This window comes from Vulpes lagopus, chromosome 6 (assembly GCF_018345385.1).
Source record: "Vulpes lagopus strain Blue_001 chromosome 6, ASM1834538v1, whole genome shotgun sequence".
NCBI lineage: Eukaryota > Metazoa > Chordata > Mammalia > Carnivora > Canidae > Vulpes > Vulpes lagopus.
The window spans coordinates 91,389,350-91,411,148 of record NC_054829.1 but is presented as its reverse complement, the minus strand read 5'-3'; the positions used below and the strand labels follow the sequence as shown (position 1 = coordinate 91,411,148).

Genomic DNA, 21,799 nt, shown 5'->3' with positions numbered 1-21,799 from the left:
TTACTGTAACCAAAGCTACAAAGGAGGATTTTAATAGCACCAATATTCTAACCCTATTTAAGTGTTAATAAGTTGTTTATCTTTAAATCCTTCTCTCATTAAATGCTGATAGTAGAAAGATAAAGCAAACAAAAATATTAAATTTGCAAAAATAAAAGTAATTTCCTAAATGTGGCTGGCTAGAAGAAATTCTAATAATAAATTGAGGATTTCAGATTATTAGTTTTCTTCTTTATTATTACCAAATACCTATATCCTTGATGATGCTCTTTGTTCAAGGATCAGATTTTCAAATTCAAACAAATAAAAAACAAAACTCAAAACCATGAATTTTTTAGAAGTTCACCAGGAGTGCTAATGTGTGAAAAATCAATAATAACTATCATTGAATCTTTGCCCTTCTTTAGAATGTAAAAAAAGAAGCTGATTTAAGACTGTGTGTTAAAGATTTTAATGGTATTGCAGCAAAGACAAGATCATAGAAAAACTGGCCATTCTCGATGGCACAACTGAGGTTTTTTTTTTTTTTTCTCCTAAGTTACTTTCTCAAAACATTTAACGAAATACCCCTGAATTATTTATTCTTTTTCAGTTGAATATTTTACCCTTTTTTCCCAAACCAATCAATTACAGAAAGAGCTCTAGAAAGAATTATTTTTATTTCTAAAATTAGCCAAGATCTTTCTTCATATTGAATGTGGAAACAAAGTAGTTCCAGTGCATCCTAGAACTTATTTCAGGTTCATTACCTAGAGCAGACCATCAAAATAACTGGTCTAGAACATCCTGTTAGTATCAGAAACCGTCAAGCATACTGTCAAGCTCTTTCTTCTTTCTTGACAAATACCTAGCGGTGTCTGTCTCTGAAACTTAAAACTTATTTCCTGTCTTAATTTGCTTTATGCACCACAAATGCTTTCAAGTCACACCAGTTCTTTTTGAGAGAGATTTTTGCTTCCAGAATTGAGCTGGCAGCATAATGGCTACACAAAGCAATATGTGAACAGATTAATTGTGGTATTTTAAATATTGTCTTCACTTTTCAGTCATAGTCTCTAAAAGAGGCATGAGGGAGGTATTTATTCAGACTTTGTAATTCCCTTCTATCCATTATGTTGTCTTCATTTATTTATTTCCAAACTTCTCAAATTGCCGTTTTAAAAGGAATGGATATTTTAGCCTGTCTTCAATGTTAATTTATAATTATTAATAGGTTATTAATAGGTTTCTTCTATTATTAATAGAAGAAAAACACGAAAATAGATCTGTCCTTATTTTTTTCCTGCTCTCATTACAGTCATTAAAACTAAGAGTCAAATGAATAATATTCTTTTACAATATTGGGCTTTCCTCAAATTCTACTTTATTATTTCACATTTTGCTTTATGAATTATAATATTAAATTAACATTTTTAAATGTTTCAACAGAAAATTTACCAACACATACTTTTTGCAGATCCTATATTTCCATAACAATTTTATTTTAAAATAAAAATAACTAGATGTCTTTATTAAACTTTTTCATTAAACTTTTAAATTGGCATATATTAGCAAATATCAATATTATCATAATAAGCATCATATTCTCTGCAAAAGTAACTCTTACTAAAACGCTTCTATTCATTTCAATAAAATAATACTTCTTCACTCAATCAAGTTATTAAGAAGGAAAATTCATTACATCGCATCATTCTACGTGTTCTTTTACTGACACAAGTAAATATAAGTAAGTTCAACAGTAGCCAATGCTACTGGCCAAAAGCATATTCCAGTAAAGGTTTCCTGTATATCATGCAGATGCAACATTAGATGAAAGGCATTTTCTTCTTTATATTTTCAAAAACATTTATATTTATTTTCCTTATCCTTTCAATATTTGTCTCTAAAACTTTCCTGCCAAACTTTAGTACTTTTAGTATCTTGTCTGTCTTTTCTTCTGCCAAACCCGCTTTAATTTTTTTAATGAAACAAGTGCTCATTTGACTAAACTTTGTATTGGTATCTTTAGTCTAAATACATTGTCAAAATAAAACATAAACTAGATTAGCAGCAATAATTTTATGAACAATGAGTGCTTTGCCAATAAAAAGGCTATTTCATTAGAATTAGAGCATCAAAAATAAAATTCTATTACTCGTAAATCTTTCAATCAAAACCTTCATTCATACAAATGATCATTCCAGTATAATAAAAATTATCTGTATTCGTATGATTTGTCCCTATGAAAAATGTTAATTCACTCAACTATACAGAGAGAATGGAGGCAAATGCTTTAATATTTGGCATACTGTAGAGAGTAAAAAAATTACCCCAGTGCTAAATCTTTGATTTGCATGGAGTGCCTACAAGTTTTCTTTCCACCAATGCATTTGTCATGAATACACTGAAAATGCCATCATACGTTGTAACGACACTCAAGGTGGCCATTATCTCAAAAAAGTCAAAGCTAAAAATTTAAATAAAAAGTCATAGTTTTAAGGAGTACTTAATGTACACTGCGGTCATAAAATATTATAAAACTTTTCCTGGAAATACTATGTTCATTGTCACATATACTTCAATTAAAACAACTTTCCACACCCTGCCTTTTCAGAAGCGGAATTCAGGATTAACATCTACAAAAAGCATTGTTGAAGAAAAGCAATGCAGCAAAGATGCAAAAATGACGTCCATGTTGATGGCTTTCTACAAATCTAATTTTATCGCCATTTAAATTGAACCAAAACAGAAACAAAATAAAAACTGAACTGCTGTTAGACCTTACCTTCTTGAACTGCTTGGAAAGGGTTGCTTCCATCAACAAATGTCACCGAAAATGTGATTTTTTCAGTTTGTAAAATCTCCTCATTCTGGTTGAGGTCACCAACTGCTGTGCGAAACACCTCATCATCCTTTTTGGCAGATTCATCAAAAATTGCTCCTAGAAAGAAGTGAGTGTTGCCATTAAACAATAACATAAACATCCTGTCATACTTTCTGGAAATATGCCAGAGACGTATATATTTGAAAAATGTATACTTCCACTTAAAGCATGCACTTTATTTATTACTGAAACACATTGTACTGGAAGCAGTGTAATAGCTAAGCAGGAATGTAGTTACTTCTTCCAAATGGAAATGATGAATAGTACATCAAAGTGTTATTTCAGGAAGAGCTTTGAAAGACAATGTAAGTCCAAAAAGCTTTTGCAGAACAAAGTGGCTAATACTTTAGATGTTTCGTATCATGGTATCTTTAGGAGTTCATAGTTTGAAGAATATTTTTCTAAATAATAGGAGATAAAATCAGGAAACTTCTCGAGAGCCATTCACACAGTGTAAAGGAAATCAGACTTCTATTGTGATCTTAACTTATTTTTCATTTTTCTTTTTACTTCCTTTCTTTTTATTTTGAACAAGGGTTTAAGTATCTTTTATGGTAGCAAATTTAATAATATTTATAGAAAATTTAGACACATACAAGCCTTTGAGAGAGGTAATTTGGGAAATACTCCCTGAAGAATTAACAAAAATCCTAGTGGATAATTATGGCCTGTACACTTACATACAATAATAATGATGATGAGAGTTGTGGCTAACTTCTATTTGAATGATTGCATGTCAGCAGGGTATTGGTTAAACACATTCTAGGAGTAAATTGATTTCAAATTCTGACCGCCAGGTGTTAAGCATAGGACCTTGAACATGGGATTCAAATTCTAAACCCTCAATTCATCATCTGTAAAATCTAATAATAGTATCTACCTGTAAGGGTTATTAACTACATTAAGTAAGATTATCCATGTAAAATGTAAATAAATTTTGCTAAATAGTAAATTTTCGATAAATCTTAGCATTTTCTTATTTTTACATGCTGTAATCCCAACAGTACTTAACATTTTCTAATAATCATTTTTCTATATTGCAGAATCTCATTCAATCCTTAAAATTATTATGTGATACACATACTACTATATACACATACAGTTATGAAAATTAAGTTTCAGTGCAAGGAATATTTCAAAGGAACAAGGGCCAGAGTCTTGACTCCAATGTCTGCTCTAAATCATTATGGGATAGTGCCTTTCAGAAATTCTACCCATAGGAAATAAAAGTATTTTATGAGGACTTCATTGAAAATCTGGGAGATTCTTTCCCATATGGCCACATATGCTTTATTTGTGTTCATTCTGATTCTGCTAGTTCTAAGCAGGAACACATTTTTAAATTGTCTATTTCTAAAATATAAATACTGGGACAATGTACTTTTTGCCTTTTTGAGTGAACCAAATGAATTTCCTCTGGGCAAAAAGAGACATACATCCCAGGGTCAATAACACAATAAAGAAATGACTACACATACATATCCATATACGTATCCCCCTACACATAATATTGTTCTTGATTATAATATTCTCTGTAGTGTGTAATTACAAAAATAAAATTGTGTTTATTAAAATGTCTTTTTTCCATATGTAAATACAATACAGGTACTATGTACACACATATAGAAAGATAGACATAAGCTATATATACAGACACAAATATACATATGTTTATATCTATACTCATATGTATACATAGAAGTAGACATTTTATATGACACTTCTGCTGATTTTATGCATTTATGACTGAAGCCCAAAGCCTTCGAATGAAAGACAGATCATGATATTAAACATGCATTATTATAGTCAATACATGATAAAGCAAGGGTGAACTTTGTCCATTTCTGACAAGTGTGGCAGGTTACTTTTGCCTCTTCATCTTAGGTGGCCTCAGGATGGGGAGACGATTATTAATTTTCACTAGAGAAAGCAGAGTGTCTAACAGGCTTTTGTGTGAACCAGCTTTCTCTTGTCTCTGCTCTCTTATATTTGTATGGATTTTACTAACTTTGAACAGCCTCTTCAAGCCCTTGCTTTCTATTTCCTAAGTATACTTTGATTATCTGCTGAGGCTAAGAGCATGGGAAAGGATGAAGAATTTTTTAAATTGATATATAAAGTATTCCTCAATTATATTATTGTATATCTATTAGTCAGGATTTTTATTTTGTTTTATTTATTTATTTGACAGAGAGAGAGAGAGAGTGCACAAGTAGGTGGACTGTCAGGCAAAGGCAGAGGGAGAGCAGGCTCCGCACTGAGGAGAGAGCCCAACTCAGGGCTTGATACCAAGACTTTGGGATCATGATCTGAGCTGAAGGCAGATGCTTAATTAACTGAGCCACTCAGGTGCCCAGTCAGGATATTTTAATATTTTATTAATATAATCAAAATATAGGGCAGCCTGGGTGGCTCAGAGGTTTCGCACCGCCTTCAGCCCAGGGCGTGATCCTGGAGACCCGGGATCAAGTCCCACGACAGGCTCCCTGCATGGAGCCTGCTTCTCCCTCTGACTGTGTCTCTGTGTCTCTCTCTCTCATGAATAAATAAAATAAAATCATATATATATATATATATATATATATATATATATATATATATATAAACAAAATATAGAGGTTAACTTTTGACCTTGTGTATCACTTCTGAATCAGATTGAAATCTACTTCAGAAACTGTTTTTGTGGGACACCTAGGTGGCTTGGTGGTTGAGTGCCTGCTTTTGGCCCAGGGCGTGATCCTGGGGTCCGGGGATCAAGTCCCAAATAGGACTCCCTGCATTGTAGCTTGCTTCTCTCTCTGCCTATATCTCTGCCTCTCTCTCTATGTGTGTCTCTCTTGAATAAATAAATAAAATCTAAAAAAAAGAAACTTTTTGTGAAATTTTTTAGACAATAAGTATTAGATGTATTTTGCTCATTTTAAGTCATAGTCATGAAGACTCGTTTTAATTTGTCATAATTGTGAGAATCTAGATTAATCATTACATGGAAATAAAATACTATCAGATTCAGATATACAAATTTCTTTGGCACTTTGTTGGAAAGTGTGATACAAATGTAACTGTAATTGGAAGTGAAATAATCAATTCATTTTAAACCAGATAATCTAAATGTCTACTCACAAAAAAGCGATGTATGTTTGTATAAAGATACATTAGCTTGTCATGGATTCTAAATGGGTCTTTTAAAAGAAAAGTTTCTAACCACCATTGTTTTAAAGGAGGTGATATTACTGACTTCTGCTGAGTATCAGTACCACATTTTTAATGGAAGCATTTTACTGTTACCTGAGAGAACACTTAAGACTGCCTTAAACATTAAACCTGACTTAAGAAATAGCAGAAACCTATAGAAATGATAGCGAATTAGTCATTCCATGCTGAATTAAGATACACTGAAAGGAAACGCACAAAAGAAGTAGTTCATCTTTCTGCAAACAGCAAGAAGTACAGAGAAGAAACGTTTCATCTTACTGTACAGAGTATAACCAAACAACAAGAAATACTATTAACACTTCAAATCCAGTTACTTGTTTACTTTTTCCATTTACCTATAAAATCGCATCTTAGATTTGGCTTTTAACCAAAAGAGTATATGCAGCATTTTGTATTAAGCACAAGTATTTTGAAAACAGCTCAGTAAGATCCACAGGCAGAACCTCACAAAAATGGTTCTTTTCTTATTTCATGCACTTTCAGTAGCATAGAAATGCCATCTCCTTATCCTTTCTATCTATACACATATTACCAGCCTAATCTGGTATCAAATATCTTAGATTTACTTTTTCTGAAATTTATAAAGTTCCTCGACTTAAAACTACCCATAATGCAACATTCCTAACTATAGAGTTAACATGATGTCGCAGCATCTTGTTCTTTCCCAGCTATTTTTATGATCTTTACTTTTTTTAGTTTTTAGTTTAGTTTTTTTTTTTAAGTTTAATTTTACAACCTTGAGGAGAAATGCAGATTAAACTTATTGTGAGGATGAAATAATTCTTCCACCACTTACACACACGCACACACAAAATGTGATCAGCAGATTATACACTACAATTCACACTGGTCAAAATGGAAGGAAGAATAACCAAGCACTAAAGCAGATAAGAAACACCTCCTAAATATTCCCATTATACCAATTTGTAATCAGTCATGTCCATTATAGGGACTGATGATCTGTTCCATCCATGAGGGGGGATAAAGGCTTTTCTTATCCTTATACAAAGAGAGTGACATACACAAGCCAGGTGCATACATGTTTTATTTTGTTTTTAATTATTTTATTTATTTTTAGGGATGCCTGGGTGCCTCAGTGGTTGAGCACCTACCTGCCTTTGGCTCAGGTCATGACCCCGGGGTCCTGGATCGCGTCCCACATCAGACTTCTCACAGGAAGCCTGCTTCTCCCTCTGCCTATGTTTCTGCCTCTCTCTATGTGTCTCATGAATAAATAAATAAAATATTTTAAAAAGAGATTCTAAAAAAAAATTACTTAGAGAGAGAGAGAGCATGTAGGGGTGAGAGGCAGAGTGAAGAGAAATGGAATCCCAGGCAGACTTAGCATGAAGCCCATCTTGGAGCTTGATCCAACAACCCTGAGATCATGACCTGAGCTGAAATTAATAGTTGGGCACTTAACCAACCGAGTCACCAATGCATCCCACATATATGTTTTTAAATACAAGCTACATCATGTTTACTTGTATTCTTATATCTTAGAAAGTAAAGAATTACAGTTTATGGTAATGTTAAAACTACCCTGATGTCATCTTTTTTTGCTTGTTGTGTAGTGTTCTGTACAAGTCAGTATTTTATACTATAAAATTATTTTACACAAATTAATATTTACAAATATGTTTGCTAAATAAAACATTATTAGAAGCAACTAACCTGATCAACTCCATAATTCTCAAAAACATTAGAAGCTTTAAGAAACATTAAGCTTAGAAGAATTTTTACCTTCAAGCCTTTATTCAGGGTATTGTCTCCATCATGGATGGATGGATGCTTGTCTCACTAGCATAGAAATTATAACAACTATATAAAATATATAAAAGTATTTTTATACTTTCAGTATATAACAGGGAGCCTGGATATATTAGATAGTCAAGAAATAGTAGTTGATAAGTCTTTCCTTATGTTTGGTTGGACATAGTATTATAAAACAGGATAACTAGATTCAAAGACAGGAGTAAAAAGTTGAGTTACAACTAACTCTAAATTAAAAGAAAAGTAGACTTTCTAATGTACTTGCCAGTGAATTTATTATCACAGGCATTATCATGACTCCAGAATACTCAAATTATTCAGCAAAGTATTAATCATGCACTTGTATTTTTAGTTTGAATATTTAATTTTTTTTCTTATACATATAAGCAGCAAGTGGAGGAAACGTTGTTCAGCTGGTAAGATAATAGAGGAAAATGTCTTCAACTTGCTCAGAAATTCCCTAAAAATATTGAGAAATGTTTTGATATATGTCTTGAAATTTTTCTACAGTTGGAATTCTTAGATCTGTATATCACATTTCATATAACTAATATACAAAAAAACCCTTTAAAATAAATAATTCTAAAAATTGAAAGCAGACACCTGGGTGGCTCAGCGGTTGAGTGTCTGCCTTTGGCTCAGGGCATGATCCCAGAATTCGGGATCAGGTCCCATATCGGGCTCGCTGCATGGAGCCTGCTTCTTCCTCCTGCCTCTGTCTCTGCCTCTCTCTTTGTGTCTCTCATGAATAAATAAATAAATAAATAAATAAATAAATAAATAAATAAATCTTTTTAAAAAAGGAATAAACTTTTCAAAATGCCCTATGGGGGATCCCTGGGTGGCGCAGCGGTTTGGCGCCTGCCTTTGGCCCAGGGTGCGATCCTGGAGACCCGGGATCGAATCCCACGTCGGGCTCCCGGTGCATGGAGCCTGCTTCTCCCTCTGCCTGTGTCTCTGTCTCTCTCTCTCTCTGTGTGATTATCATAAATAAATAAAAAAAATTAAAAAACAAAAAAACAAACAAACAAACAAAAAAACCAAAAGTGCCCTATGAAATGACTCTTTATTTTTCTTTGAGGCAACAGAATATACTCTCTTGGCTTTGCCCTTTGTGCATGTTTTCCTCTTTTATTTTTTCTTTCCCATACATCCATGCATCCAGCAAACCACCCCTCAAAATACCCTTCCCTCAACACAGATAATTAAAATCAAGCCTCTTTGTTTCTTAACAAATAATTTGCCGACAAGGCAGTTGAAATCTATTACATGTTGAATCAGAACATATTAAAGTTGGCAACGGAACTGGGCAACTGGAGATTTCGTAGACTTAGAGCTGAAAGAAATCTTAAAGGTGGTATACACAAACTCCATTTCTTCAGAAAATATAGTGAAAAGAGTTTAAGTGATTTGAACAAAATTACACAGCCAAAAGTTAGAAGGAATGGAGAAGGAATGTAGGTTTGGTAGTTTCAAATTTGGAGCTATTTCTTCCAGATTATGCTTTTCTTTTTCATTTCAAGCATTTACTTTAGGAAAAAACATACATACATATAATGTCAGATATATGTATGTATGTATATATATATTAAATATATAATACACCATGTCATTCATCTATATATGTACTTATGTTTGTGTGTAAAAATATACACACTCAAAAACTAGCATTACCTCTGGTGATTAACATATCATATTCATTTACTATAAGCTATGAAGTACTGAAAATTAAAGAATCAAGCAAAACTTGAACATAAGACTATTTTCACATAAAATGAATTGCATTTGCCCTAGAGGCATTAACAATTTAACTTATAAGGTTAAATAAAGAAAAAAAGCAAAACCCTCTGCTTTGGGACAACTGAGTGGTCAGAGTAGGGATTATAGTTCTTTAGAGCTATTCAGATTTGTTAAATCATTGTATATATTCATTGTTTTAGATGCTACTATTCACAAGTAGGTGGGTTTTTTTAATTTAAATAATGCACTCTGAATATACATTAGCTGTGTGATTTACAAATATCCAAATTAAAAGATCTTTAACCTTTTTTGTTAAAATATATCATCTACTAATATAAAATATATCATCTATTAATGATATACACACTATGTCAGTAAAAATTGTACATACACTTCAAATAGGCACAAATAACTAAAGACATTATAAACACTTCAAAAATCAGATTTCCCCTGTATTTCACCCTCTACTTAAATTGCTCTCAGTTCAAAGAAGAAAGAAGGTTAAACGTGTTCCATACTTTTAGACAGCAAGAGAAATGAACAGAATTGTAAGCAAATGAAATAAGCATTTTCTATACCATTTGGCATCTCTAATTGAGCATCTAGACTACTCTTTCAGTGGGATACTATTACAATTAAGATAGTATGTGTGTATGTATACATACATACACAGATATACAACTATCTGTCCAGATAATACTAATTACATCGAGATAGCTTCCACAAATTAATTCTGTATTACAATGTTTTCCATAGTCCCTTCTCATTCAACAGAAATATTACCAGTATGTTCTGTGGTGATATCCTGACAGGCATGAAGTAGGGTTTTTAGAACTCTTTCTCCTTTCACCAAAAGATGTATTTTCCTCAGTTTACCTTATCTAAACCTTCACACTCTGACTAACGAAGCAAATCAAAACAATAACTCTAAATATTGGAAAGGAAATGCTGGATATACACCAAATTCATGAACAATTAGCAAATATTACTTTGAATCAGAGACATCTTTAATCTGTTGTTTTTCTATCAAGTTCATAATAATTGAAATAATAATAGTGAAAGCAACTAACATGTGTGAGTAATAAGCACTGTACTAAGTGGTTAACTGGTATTATGTCATTCAGTTTTGATGAAAAACCTCTGATGAAAAATGAGGCTCAGATTAATTAACCTTTTGCAAATCCAAAGCTAGTAATGACTCACAGAATTCACAGCTCTCAGTTTCAAACCTTCCTTAAAAAATTGTGAGCTTAATATATGGCAATATATTCATTATTATAAATTTCTATATTATCAAATAATAGGAATATTTTAATTTTCTTGACTTTCACAATAAAAATTATATTTGAATGTTAAAATTCTCAAATATGTTAATTTTTTTTGTTGTTGGAGAAAGATTTATTAACTAGGACTAGCTTATAAAAGTAAGGGACGGGGATCCCTGGGTGGCACAGTGGTTTAGCACCTGCCTTTGGCCCAGGGCGCGATCCTGGAGACCCAGGATCGAGGGGTTGGGCTCCCCGGTGCATGGAGCCTGCTTCTCCCTCTGCCTGTGTCTCTGCCTCTCTCCCTCTCTCTCTCTCTCTCTCTTTCTGTGTGTGTGAATATCATTAAAAAAAAAAAAAAGTAAGGGACGCCTAGGTGGCTCAGTGGTTGAGCATCTGCCTTCAGCTCAGGGTATGATCCCTGGTCTAGGATTGAGTCCCACATTGGGCTCCCTGCGGGGAGCTTGCTTCTCCCTCTGTCTCTCTCTCTCTCTTCCTCGCTCTCTGTGTGTCTCTCATGAATAAATAAATAAAATATTCTAAAATTTTTTTAAAGTCTTCAAATAATATTTTTTGCGTAATTTTTTAGATGCAATATTTACCACAATGATTTATGCTATACTATTTAAAGAGTAGTTTAGTTCAAGTATTTACACAATTTTTACTCAAATTTATGTTTAATTTTTCTTTTTCAATAACCTCATATATAATGAATTAAATTGAAGTAAATTTTTAAACCCTAGATTAAATGACAATTTTTACAGTTACTTTCGAGGAATGTTAAGTGGACTCTGGTAACATATGCACTTCGATATGTTCTTAAATGCAGGGTTCAGAATGAATCTCAAGACTTTCATTTTTTAAGGAATTAGATTTTTTTCATTTAAGGGACTAATGAATCTGATAGAATGACAATGCCAAAGTCATTTATATATTAAAGGTCTCTAATAATTTACTTGGGCATGTAATATTCAAATTGTGACCAGGTATAGAAACTAACAGGTTCATTATCTCCCAGTGTCTAAAGATTACTTAGCACTTTTTTCTGAGTCTGAAGTACATTACAATATTAACTTCCACTTTATCCACCATAATTATCTAGTTTATACATAAGCATCATTCTTGTTTTAAAGATAATCAGTTCAAAGAAGATAGTGCCAAGATCACAGAAGGAATTAGTTAGGAATATGGTGTGGAAAGATATAAAGACATAAAATTCCATGCAAACCATTAAAATATTATACATAAATACTTGAAAGTATATTATAATATTTTTAAAAAATATATTGTAGATACCTTTATATTTTCATTTTTCTCAAAATATTATCATAAAGTAACTTAAGATAAGAGCAAATCATAAAAAAAAAACTAAAAAAAAAAAAAAAAAAAAAAAAAAAAAAAAAAAAGAGCAAATCATAGACCAAAAATCCAAATTTTCAATGACTATACCTATGATTTCAGACAAGGGGATTTATGTTGGAATTTATGTAGTAACATTCCATCACAGTGTGAGATAAGTGAAATTCATGAAGGGGTTCTTCATTTGAAGACAGGCCTTTTACTCAGCCCAACTCTCCAATGACATTTGAATTCTTATTTCATTTGGAATTCTTGTAAAGTTATACAGAAACCCAAAGCACCTATGAACTGATATTTTCACTTGAATATCTGACTTTGCTGTATGTTTTCCAGATGTCTGTGGAGCAAAAGGAAATGTAGGCTGCTTAAGGAATCTGACTCATCCATGTGGAGGTAATAGGAAGCTAATATTTAACATAATCATTTAATGTTGGAATATAGATCATCCCTGGATAGATTATGCATTTTTATGTAAGTCTAGTGTTTGGGGAATAAATATTACACATCAGCTCTTCTAATAAGAATTGTTGGTAATTTTTAAAAGAACACTAAATATTGAGAGATTAATAATCTATATTTTTTCTTTACTAAAATAGCACTATTGGAGCACTTGGGTGGCACAGTCAGTTGAGCGACTCACTCTTGGTTTCAGCTCAGGTCATGATCTCATGGGTCATGGGATTGAGCCCCATATAAGACTTTATGCTAAGTGGGGAGTTTGCTTGAAGATTCTCTCCCTCTGCCCCTGCCCCAACTGGCATGTGCACACATGCTCTATCTCCAAAATATATAAATAAATATTTTTTAAAATATCACTATTTACAGAGAATTCTAGGAAGATGGTGGAATGGGAAGCACAAAGAATTTGTTTCCCTATCTAAACAATAATTGTATTGGTAGATTCTGTTTGATGTAACTATTTTGGAAGTCTGAAATATATTAAAGGATTGCAAATTCCAAAGAAAGGCTTAGAGGATAAACTGTAGTAAATTTTGGTCAATTTCAGCCTTTAGGGCAGTAACAACTAACCATCTTTAACCTCTTAGCCATTTGGTAGGCAGCTATAATTTTAAGCCTTTCTAGGAACACCTTGCATATACAGCTTATGGGAGCCAGGATAGGCAAAAAGAATTCTGTCCTCTAAACACAAGGGATCTGTGCTCTGGCTCAGATGGCTGACTGTTGCTTCTGATTTTGAGGTAGGAAAAGACACAGGGAACCACTCTTGCTGCATTCCCCTCCACTATTGCAAGCCCCTCCCTCTCTGGCTGAAGGGACTTCCAAAAGACTTAGAGTCACCACTCATATTTTCCCCCTTCATTTTTCTCTTTTTCTCCTTTGGGAGCCAAAATTACCAACCAGGACATTGAAAAGCAGCTATATATACAGGAAAATTGAAAATGTCAATGTACATGCCTAGAAAAAGACACAGGTCAGGACAAGAACTGAAAAGACCTTAAATTTACATTTCAGGCAGATCCTTGAAAGGGAGATGACCTATAATAATTAACAACAAAACAAAAACAAAAAACAAGTTCTGAGAAGAAAAAAAAAAAGGAGAATGTGACTTCCAGAGTTACTCTACTTTTTGGTTGAATAACCAGTTTTCAACAACAAAAAAAAATCATGTGGTATTTGAAGAAAAGAGGAAAATATGGTCCATTTTATGGAACAATTTAAAGATTTTATTTATTTATTTGACAGGGACAGAGAGAAAGAGACCACAAGCAAGGGGAATGGCAGGCAGAGGGAGAGGGAGAAACAGGCTCCCCACTGAACAGGGAGCCTGATGTGGGCCTGGATCCCAGGATATTGAGGTCATGACCTAAGCTGAAGGCAGATGCTTAAATGACTGAGACACTCAGAAGCCCTAAAGGAAAAATTTAAGTCAACAGAAATCATCCCAGAAAAAAGACCTAGTGGTAGGGCTATTAGAGAAATATTTTAAAACAGCTGCCTTAAAGATGATCACTGAACTAAAAAAAGATGTGAATAAAGTCAAGAGGGGCAAAACAATTGAGGGGCAAATTGCAATACCAACAAAGGTATTGAAAACCTAAAGAGAAAACAAAAACAAATTATGGAGCTGAAAAGTACAGGAATAGAAATGAAAAATTCCCTAGAACGACTCAAAGAGCTGGCAAAAGAAAGAGTCAGTGACCTTAAAGATATAACAATGGAGATTACCAAGTCTGAGAAAAAAAGAAGGAAAGAAAAAAAAAAAAAAGGACTGAAGAAAAGTGAACAGAATCTAAGGGACCTGTGAGACAACATCAAGAAGACCAACATACACATTGTGGAATTCTCAAAGGAAAAGAGAGAAAGAAAGGAAAAGAAAGAATAACTGTGGCAAGATTAGCTTAAAATGTCCAAAATTTGGTAAAAGACAGATATAAACAACCAAGCAATTCAGTGAACTCCAACAAAGAACTCAAAGAGACTCACCAAAAAACATTATAATCAAAATTTCTAAAGCCAAACACACAGAGAAAAAATCTTGAAAGCAGCACGAGAGAACACACTCATAACGCAAGGCATCCTCAATAGTATTATCAACAGACTTCTCATTAGAATTTTTGGAGGACAGACTCAGCAGGCAAAATTAAGGTAAAAATTAAGATATACTCAGATAAACGTTGAGAGTATTCATTATCATTAGACCTACTCTGCAAGAAAAGCAAAAGGGAGTCCTGCATGTTGAAATGAAAGACATGTCATAAGCACCTCAAAGCCACATGAAGAAATAGATATCATGGTAAAGGTAAATACATGGGCAATTATTAAAGTCAGCATTATTGTAATGACAATTTTTAACTCCACTTTTTAAAATTTCAACATAATTTAACACACTAATATATATTTTATAAAAAGTAATTATCAGTGTAGAAGCTAGTATTATTGTAAGTTTGGTTTTCTACATAATTTAAGAGACTAACATATATTTTAAAAATATTAGTTTATGTTCTGGGACACAATGAATATAAATGTAATTTTGTGGCATCAACAACTGAAAGAGCTGGGGATGGAGTTACAAAGGAACAGAGTGTTTATACATTATTAAAGTACAGCTGGTATAAATTTCAAGTGGACTGTTTTAACTTTAGGATGTTAAGTATAATCCACGTGGTGACTACAAAGATAACACCTATGGAATATACAAAAAAGTAAGTGAGGAAGGAATTTAAATGTTTAAATGTTAAAATATAAAATTTTAAATGTTACCCAAAAAACAACTTCACAAAAAAGAAGACGGTGATACAAAAAATGAGAGACAGTAAGCTAAGACTCAAAGAAAACAAATAGCAAAATGACAGAAGTCCCTTCTTAGTAATTATTTCATATGTAAATGTTATAAACTCTCCAGTCAAAAGAATTTGGCAAAGTGGCTTAAAAAAAATGATCTAACTATATACTCTGTGCAAGAGACTCACAAAATATTTGTAAATCATATATCTGATAAATTAATATCCAGATATACAGAGAACTCTTAAAGCTCAACAAAAAATAGGGATCTCTGGGTGGCTCAGCAATTTAGCACCTGCCTTTGGCCCAGGGCATGATCCTAGAGTCCCAGGATCAAGTCCCACATCAGGCTCCTTGCATGGAGCCTGCTTCTTCCTCTGCCTCTGTCTCTGCCTCTCTCTGTGTGTCTCTCTGTCTCTCTCATGAATGAATAAAATCTTAAAAAAACACTCAACAAAAAATAATCTAGTTCAAAAATGGACAAAGAATTTGATCACACATTTTTCCAAAGAAAATATAAGTGCTCAGTAAGTTCATGAAAAGATAATCAACATCACCAATCATTATGGAAAATAAATATCAAAACTACACTGAGATACCATCTCACACTAATTAGAAAGGTTACCATCAAAAATAGCTAGAAATAACAAGTGTTTGCAAGGACCTGACAAACTGGAACCCTTCAGTACCACTGTTATAAGGTATAGCTGATATATAGAAAACAGCATGGTGGAAAAAAAAAAGAAAGAAAGAAAAGAAAAAAAGAAAAGAAAAGAAAGAAAAGAAAAGAAAAGAAAGAAAGAAAGAAGAAAGAACAAACGAAAGAAAGAGAAAGAAGAACGAACGAACGAAAGAAAGAAAGAAAGAAAGAAAGAAAAGAAAGGAAAGAACAAAAGAAAGAAAGAAAGAAAGAAGAAAGAAAGAAAGAAAAAAGTAAAGAATGAAAGAAAGAAAACAGAATTATGATGTAACCCAACATTTGCACTTAAGACTATATGTCTCAAAAAATTGAAAGCAGGGTCTTGAAGAGATATTTGTACTCTCAGGTTCATAGTATCATTATTCTCAATAGTTAAAACATGGAAGCAACCTAAGTGTTTATTGATGGATGAATGGACAAGAAATGTGATGCATACATACAATGAAATATTATTCAGTCATAAGAATGAAGGAAATTTTGACATATGGTACAATATGGATGAACTTTGAGGATGCTATGCTAAGTGAAATAAGCCAGTTATGATAAAACAAATACTATATGAATCCACTTAAATGAAATGCTGAGAGTAGTCAAAATCATAGAGATAGGAGAATGGTGGAGTTCGGGGCTAAGGGAGAAGGGAATGGAGAGTTTTTGTGTAAATAGGTATAAAGTTTCAGTTCTACAAGATGAAAGGAGTTTTAAAGACATAGTGGTAATGATAGCACAACATTATGAATGTATTGAATACAGCCAAACTGTATACTTAATAATGGTTAATGAATAATCTTTATGTTATGTGTATTTTACCACTAAAAAATTGGAAAAGAAATGAGTTGTTTAACTCTTTAAATTATTTTCCAAAAAAAATAAATTATTTTCCATGTTTTCATATTGAATCTGCCACGTAATCCAGAGCCTTATATCTTGTTTTCGTCCCTTTCTGCGTATCATACATTTATTTGAACCAATGTCCTATTATTGCAAATGTAACTACCCTGGCAAGAAAAGAAAGAACTGGTTTCTGAAAAGAGACTTTTTAAACATTGCATAGAGATTCAAACGGCTCCCAAACTGAAAAAGATGCACTTTCAAAAAAAAAAAAATTGTAAGAAAGTAGCTTCTTGAAAAGCACATTCTCTGGGAAGACTTGCAGATATTTTTAGATTGAACAGATATATTTTTTTCTTTTGTAACAATACCCTAGATCTTTTTAATGTACCTTTAATTACCATAAAAAGTATGAGAACTGGTATATGGTACTATAAGTAAAATCATATATAAAAGAAATACCTACATGAAAATACAGTGTGAATTCTATGCTCTTGGGAGAGTAAAACTCATTTTACATATAAATAATTCAACTTAGGCTGCCTTCTACATAGTAAAAATCTATTTTTATGCCTAAGTCAAAAATTCAGCCTGCTTCTAGTTAAAAATAAGTAATTTAAGATCTGAGTTGACTTATATAAGTCACTTGAAATTAAGCATTTTAGAACTGTAAAGCATTGTCTTCATTTATAAAGAAAAGAAGGCTTCAGTTGGCCTATTTCGAGTAGGAAAAAGGTTACCCTTCTGACATAAATCTCAAACATCATAGTTTGATTAACTCTGAATCCACTTGTACTTTTTTTTTTTTATCTTCTGTATTATAAGAATACCTTTAACATGCAAAACTAAAAATGTTATGGGAATCTACGAACTTTTTTTTCCCATCATGTCCTACTTTGGGCTGTTTTATATATCGAATAAGGAGATGTATTAGGAAGCAACATATAGGTATTGCTAGGAAGTTGCCCTACAAAATATTTCACGAACAGTGAAAAAACTGTGGTTCTATTATAACTGTAGACTAGCCAACAGTAAGTGAGACATGAGTTTCCTTATGAGAATGAAAATATTTTGGAGGGGGGAGCTGTATTTAATAGCTGTAAGTGTTTGCAGAAGAGTCCCAATTTTACTCATCTATAAAGATCTGTCTCATAGTTTTTTACCATTTACAAGTCAAATATTTGAAAGAAATAAACTTTCAAGTACTGTTTTAATTTCCTACATAAAACAAATATTACAAATATGGACAAAGTGGCATACGTATGCTTGCCATTGTTTTATTCTTTTTTTTTTAAGATTTTATTTATTTATTCATGGCAGAGAGAGAGAGAGAGAGAGAGAGGCAGAGACACAGGCAGAGGGAGAAGCAGGCTCCATGCAGGGAACCCGACGTGGGACGTGGGACTTGATCCCCGTTCTCCAGGATCACACCCTGGGCTGAAGGCGGCGCTAAACTGCTGAGGCACCAGGGCTGCCCACCATTGTTTTATTCTTAAGAGTAATAATATATTTAAACTTTGAAATCCCTGTTTACATAGCTCTTTTCATCTTCATTTTACAGATACGGATACCAAATTACAGAATCACAATGTTAGGTGAATTACCGAATCACAAAGTTAAAAAGTAAATTAACTAGGACTTGAATATAGAACTTTCTAAATTTAAAAACCTATAGCTTTTATACTAAGGATGTGTATCTATGTTCAAAACTTAGTCCACTAATGAGGAAAAAAATATTCTGCTTTTAAATTAATATATGTTGATAAAAGAGACAATGAATGCCTTCAAACTGTGCCCTTAATTCGCCTCTTTAGAAAGTCCAAATCAATGACATGATATACTGCATCCTACTTTTGAATTCCTATATGAGTTCTAGCAATTTGGGGGCGGAGTCTTTTGGGATCTCCATATATAATATCATGGCATCTGCAAAGGGTGGGAGTTTGATTTCTTTTTTGCCAGTTTGAATGCCTTTTATTTTTATTTTTTTGTTGTTGTTGTCTAATTGCTGAGACTAGGACTTCTAGAACTATGTTGAATGACAGTGGTGAGAGTGGGCATCTTTGTCCTGCTCTTGACCTTAGGGGAAAAGATCTCAGTTTTTCTCCATGAGAACAGTATTTGCAAAAACCAAAAAAAAAAAAAAAAAAAAAAAAAAAGAGAGAGAGAGAGAGAGAGAGTAGTATTTGCTGTGGGCTTTTCAAGATGGATTTTATGATATTGAGGAATGTTTCCTTTATCCCTACACTTTGAAGAGTTTTAATCAGGAAACGATGATGTATTGCTTTCTCTACATCAATTGAGAGGATTATATGGTTCTTGTCTTTTCTTTTATTAATGTGATCTATCACATTGATTGATTTATTAAGGTTGAACTACCCTTGCATCACAGGGATAAATCTCACCTGGTCGTGGTGAATAATCTTAATATACTGTTGGATCCTATGGCTAGTATCTTGGTGAGAATTTTTTGCAGACATGTTCAAAAGGGATATTAGTCTGTAATGCTCCTTTTTGGTAGAGTCATTGAATTCTGGTTTCAGGATCAAGGTAATGCTTGCCTCATAGATTTTAGAAGTTTTCTTTCCATTTCTATATTTTGAAACAGTTTTAGTAAAATAGATATTATCTCTTCTTTAAATATTTGTTAGAATTCCCCCAGGAAGCCACTTGGCCTTATACTTTTGTTTCTTGGGAGGTTTTAGATGACTGCTTTACTTTCTTTGCTGGTTATTGTTCTGTACAAGTTTTCTATTTCTTCCTGAATTACTTTTGGTAATTTATAAGTTTCCAGGAATGCATCCATTTCTACCAGATTGCCTAATTTGTTGGTATATACTTGCTCATAATACATATTTAAAATCATTTGTATTTTCTTGGTATAGGTTGTGATCTCTCCTCTTTAATTCATGATTTTATTAATTTGAGTCTTTTTCTTCTTTTAATAAGTCTTTTCTTTTTTTAAGAATATTCACAAATATTTTATTAAAACATACTGTCATATTCCCAGGATACAAGAGCCCTTGAGACACTGCCCTGTACTGAAAGACACTAAATGTGCTCAGGGCCTTGGTCTTCTGACTGGTTGAAGTGACCCATACTCCTTTAATAAGACTGTTAGGGTTTTGTCTATCTTATTAATTCCTTCAAACAACCAGCTCCTGGTTTTGTAGATCTGTTCTACAATTATTCTGATCTCTATTTCCTTGAGTTCTACCCAAATCCTTATTATTTCTCTTCTCCTGCTTGGTTTAGGCTTTATTTGCTTGTATTTCTCCATTTCCTAAAGGAAGGTTAGCTTTTGAATTTGAGTTTTTTCCCAATTTTTTGAGAGAGGCTTGTATTGCAATGTATTTCCCACTTAGGACCACCTTTCCTGTATCCAAAACTTTTTGAACAGTTGTATTTTCATTTCATTACTTTCCATGAATCTTTTTATTACTTCTCTAATTTCCTGGTTGACTCATTCATCTTTCAGTAGATGCTGTTTAACCTCCAAGTGTTTGATTGCCTTCCAAATTTCTTCTTGAAAAAAAAAATTCTTCTTCTAATTGATTTCTAGTTTCAAAGCATTGTGGTCTGAAAATATGCAGGGGAAAATCTCAGTCTTTTAGTACTGGCTGAGACCTGATTTGTGACCCAGTATGTGATTTATTATGTACAGAGTTCCATGTGCAGTTGAGAAGAATGTGTATTCTGTTGTATTAGAGTTGAATTTTCTGTATATATCCATGAAGTCCATTTGGTCCAGTGTGTCATTCAGAGCCCTTGTTTCTTTGATGATCTTTGGCCTAGAAGATCTGTCCTTTGCCGAGAGGGGAGTGTTGAAGTCTCCCAATATTGATGTATTACTATCTATGTGTCTCTTTACTTGGTTATTAATTGGTTGATATAATTAGATACTCCCATATTAGGGGATAAATATTTATAATTGTTAGGTATTCTTGTTGCATAGATCCTTTAAGTATAATATAGTGTCCCTCTTCATCTCTTAGTACAGTCTTTGGTTTAAAATCAAATTTATCTGATAGGAAGATTGCTACTCCAACATTCTTTTGAGGTCCATTTGCATGGTAATCAATTCTCCACCCACTCCTTTATAGGTTGAAGGTGTCCTTAGATCTAAAATGAGTATTTTGTAGACAGCATAGAGATGGGTCTGACTTTTTTTATCCAGTCTGACACCCTGTGTCTTTTGACTAGAACTTTTAGATCATGCACTTTTAGAGTAACTATTACAAGTTATTAATTTAGTGTCATTATATTACCTGTATGGTCCTTGTTTCTGCAGATTTTCCCTGTTTCTTTGGGCTCCTTTCTTCTCTTATAGGGCCCCCCCTTAATATTTCTTGCAGGACTGATTTGGTGGTCACATAATATTCATTTAGTTTCTGTCTGTCCTGGAAGCTAGTTATCTCTCCTTCTATTCTGAATGATACTCTTGCTGGATAAAGTATTTTTGGCTGCATGTTTTTCTCATTTAGTACCCTAATATATCATGCCAGCCCTTTCTGCTCTGACAGGTCTCTGTGGATAGGTATGCTGTTAATCTGATATGTCTCGCCCTAAATGTTAGGAATCTCTTGTCTCAAGCTGCTTTTAGCATTTTCTCTTTATCTCTGAAATATGGAAGTTTCACTCTTATATGTTGGGGTATTGATCAGTTTTTGTTTATTTGGGGAGGGTCCTCTCTATCTCTTGGGTATGAACGACTGTTTCCTTCCCTAGATAGAGAAATTCTCAGCTATGATTTGTTAAAACATACCTTCTGGTCCTCTCTTTCTCTATACGCACTCTGGAATACCAATA

At 33.0% G+C, this 21,799-nt stretch overlaps 1 protein-coding gene across 2 annotated transcripts in view; it reads right to left on the bottom strand.

Moving 5' to 3' along the window:
- Positions 1-21,799, bottom strand: part of GRID2 (glutamate ionotropic receptor delta type subunit 2) — a 1,439,737-nt gene that overhangs the window by 1,130,603 nt on the left and 287,335 nt on the right. For both annotated transcript variants that reach the window (XM_041760141.1, XM_041760142.1), the window contains exon 2: positions 2,765-2,920. In XM_041760141.1, coding sequence (XP_041616075.1) covers positions 2,765-2,920 — 156 coding nt within the window. The remainder of the gene's footprint in view (positions 1-2,764; positions 2,921-21,799) is intronic.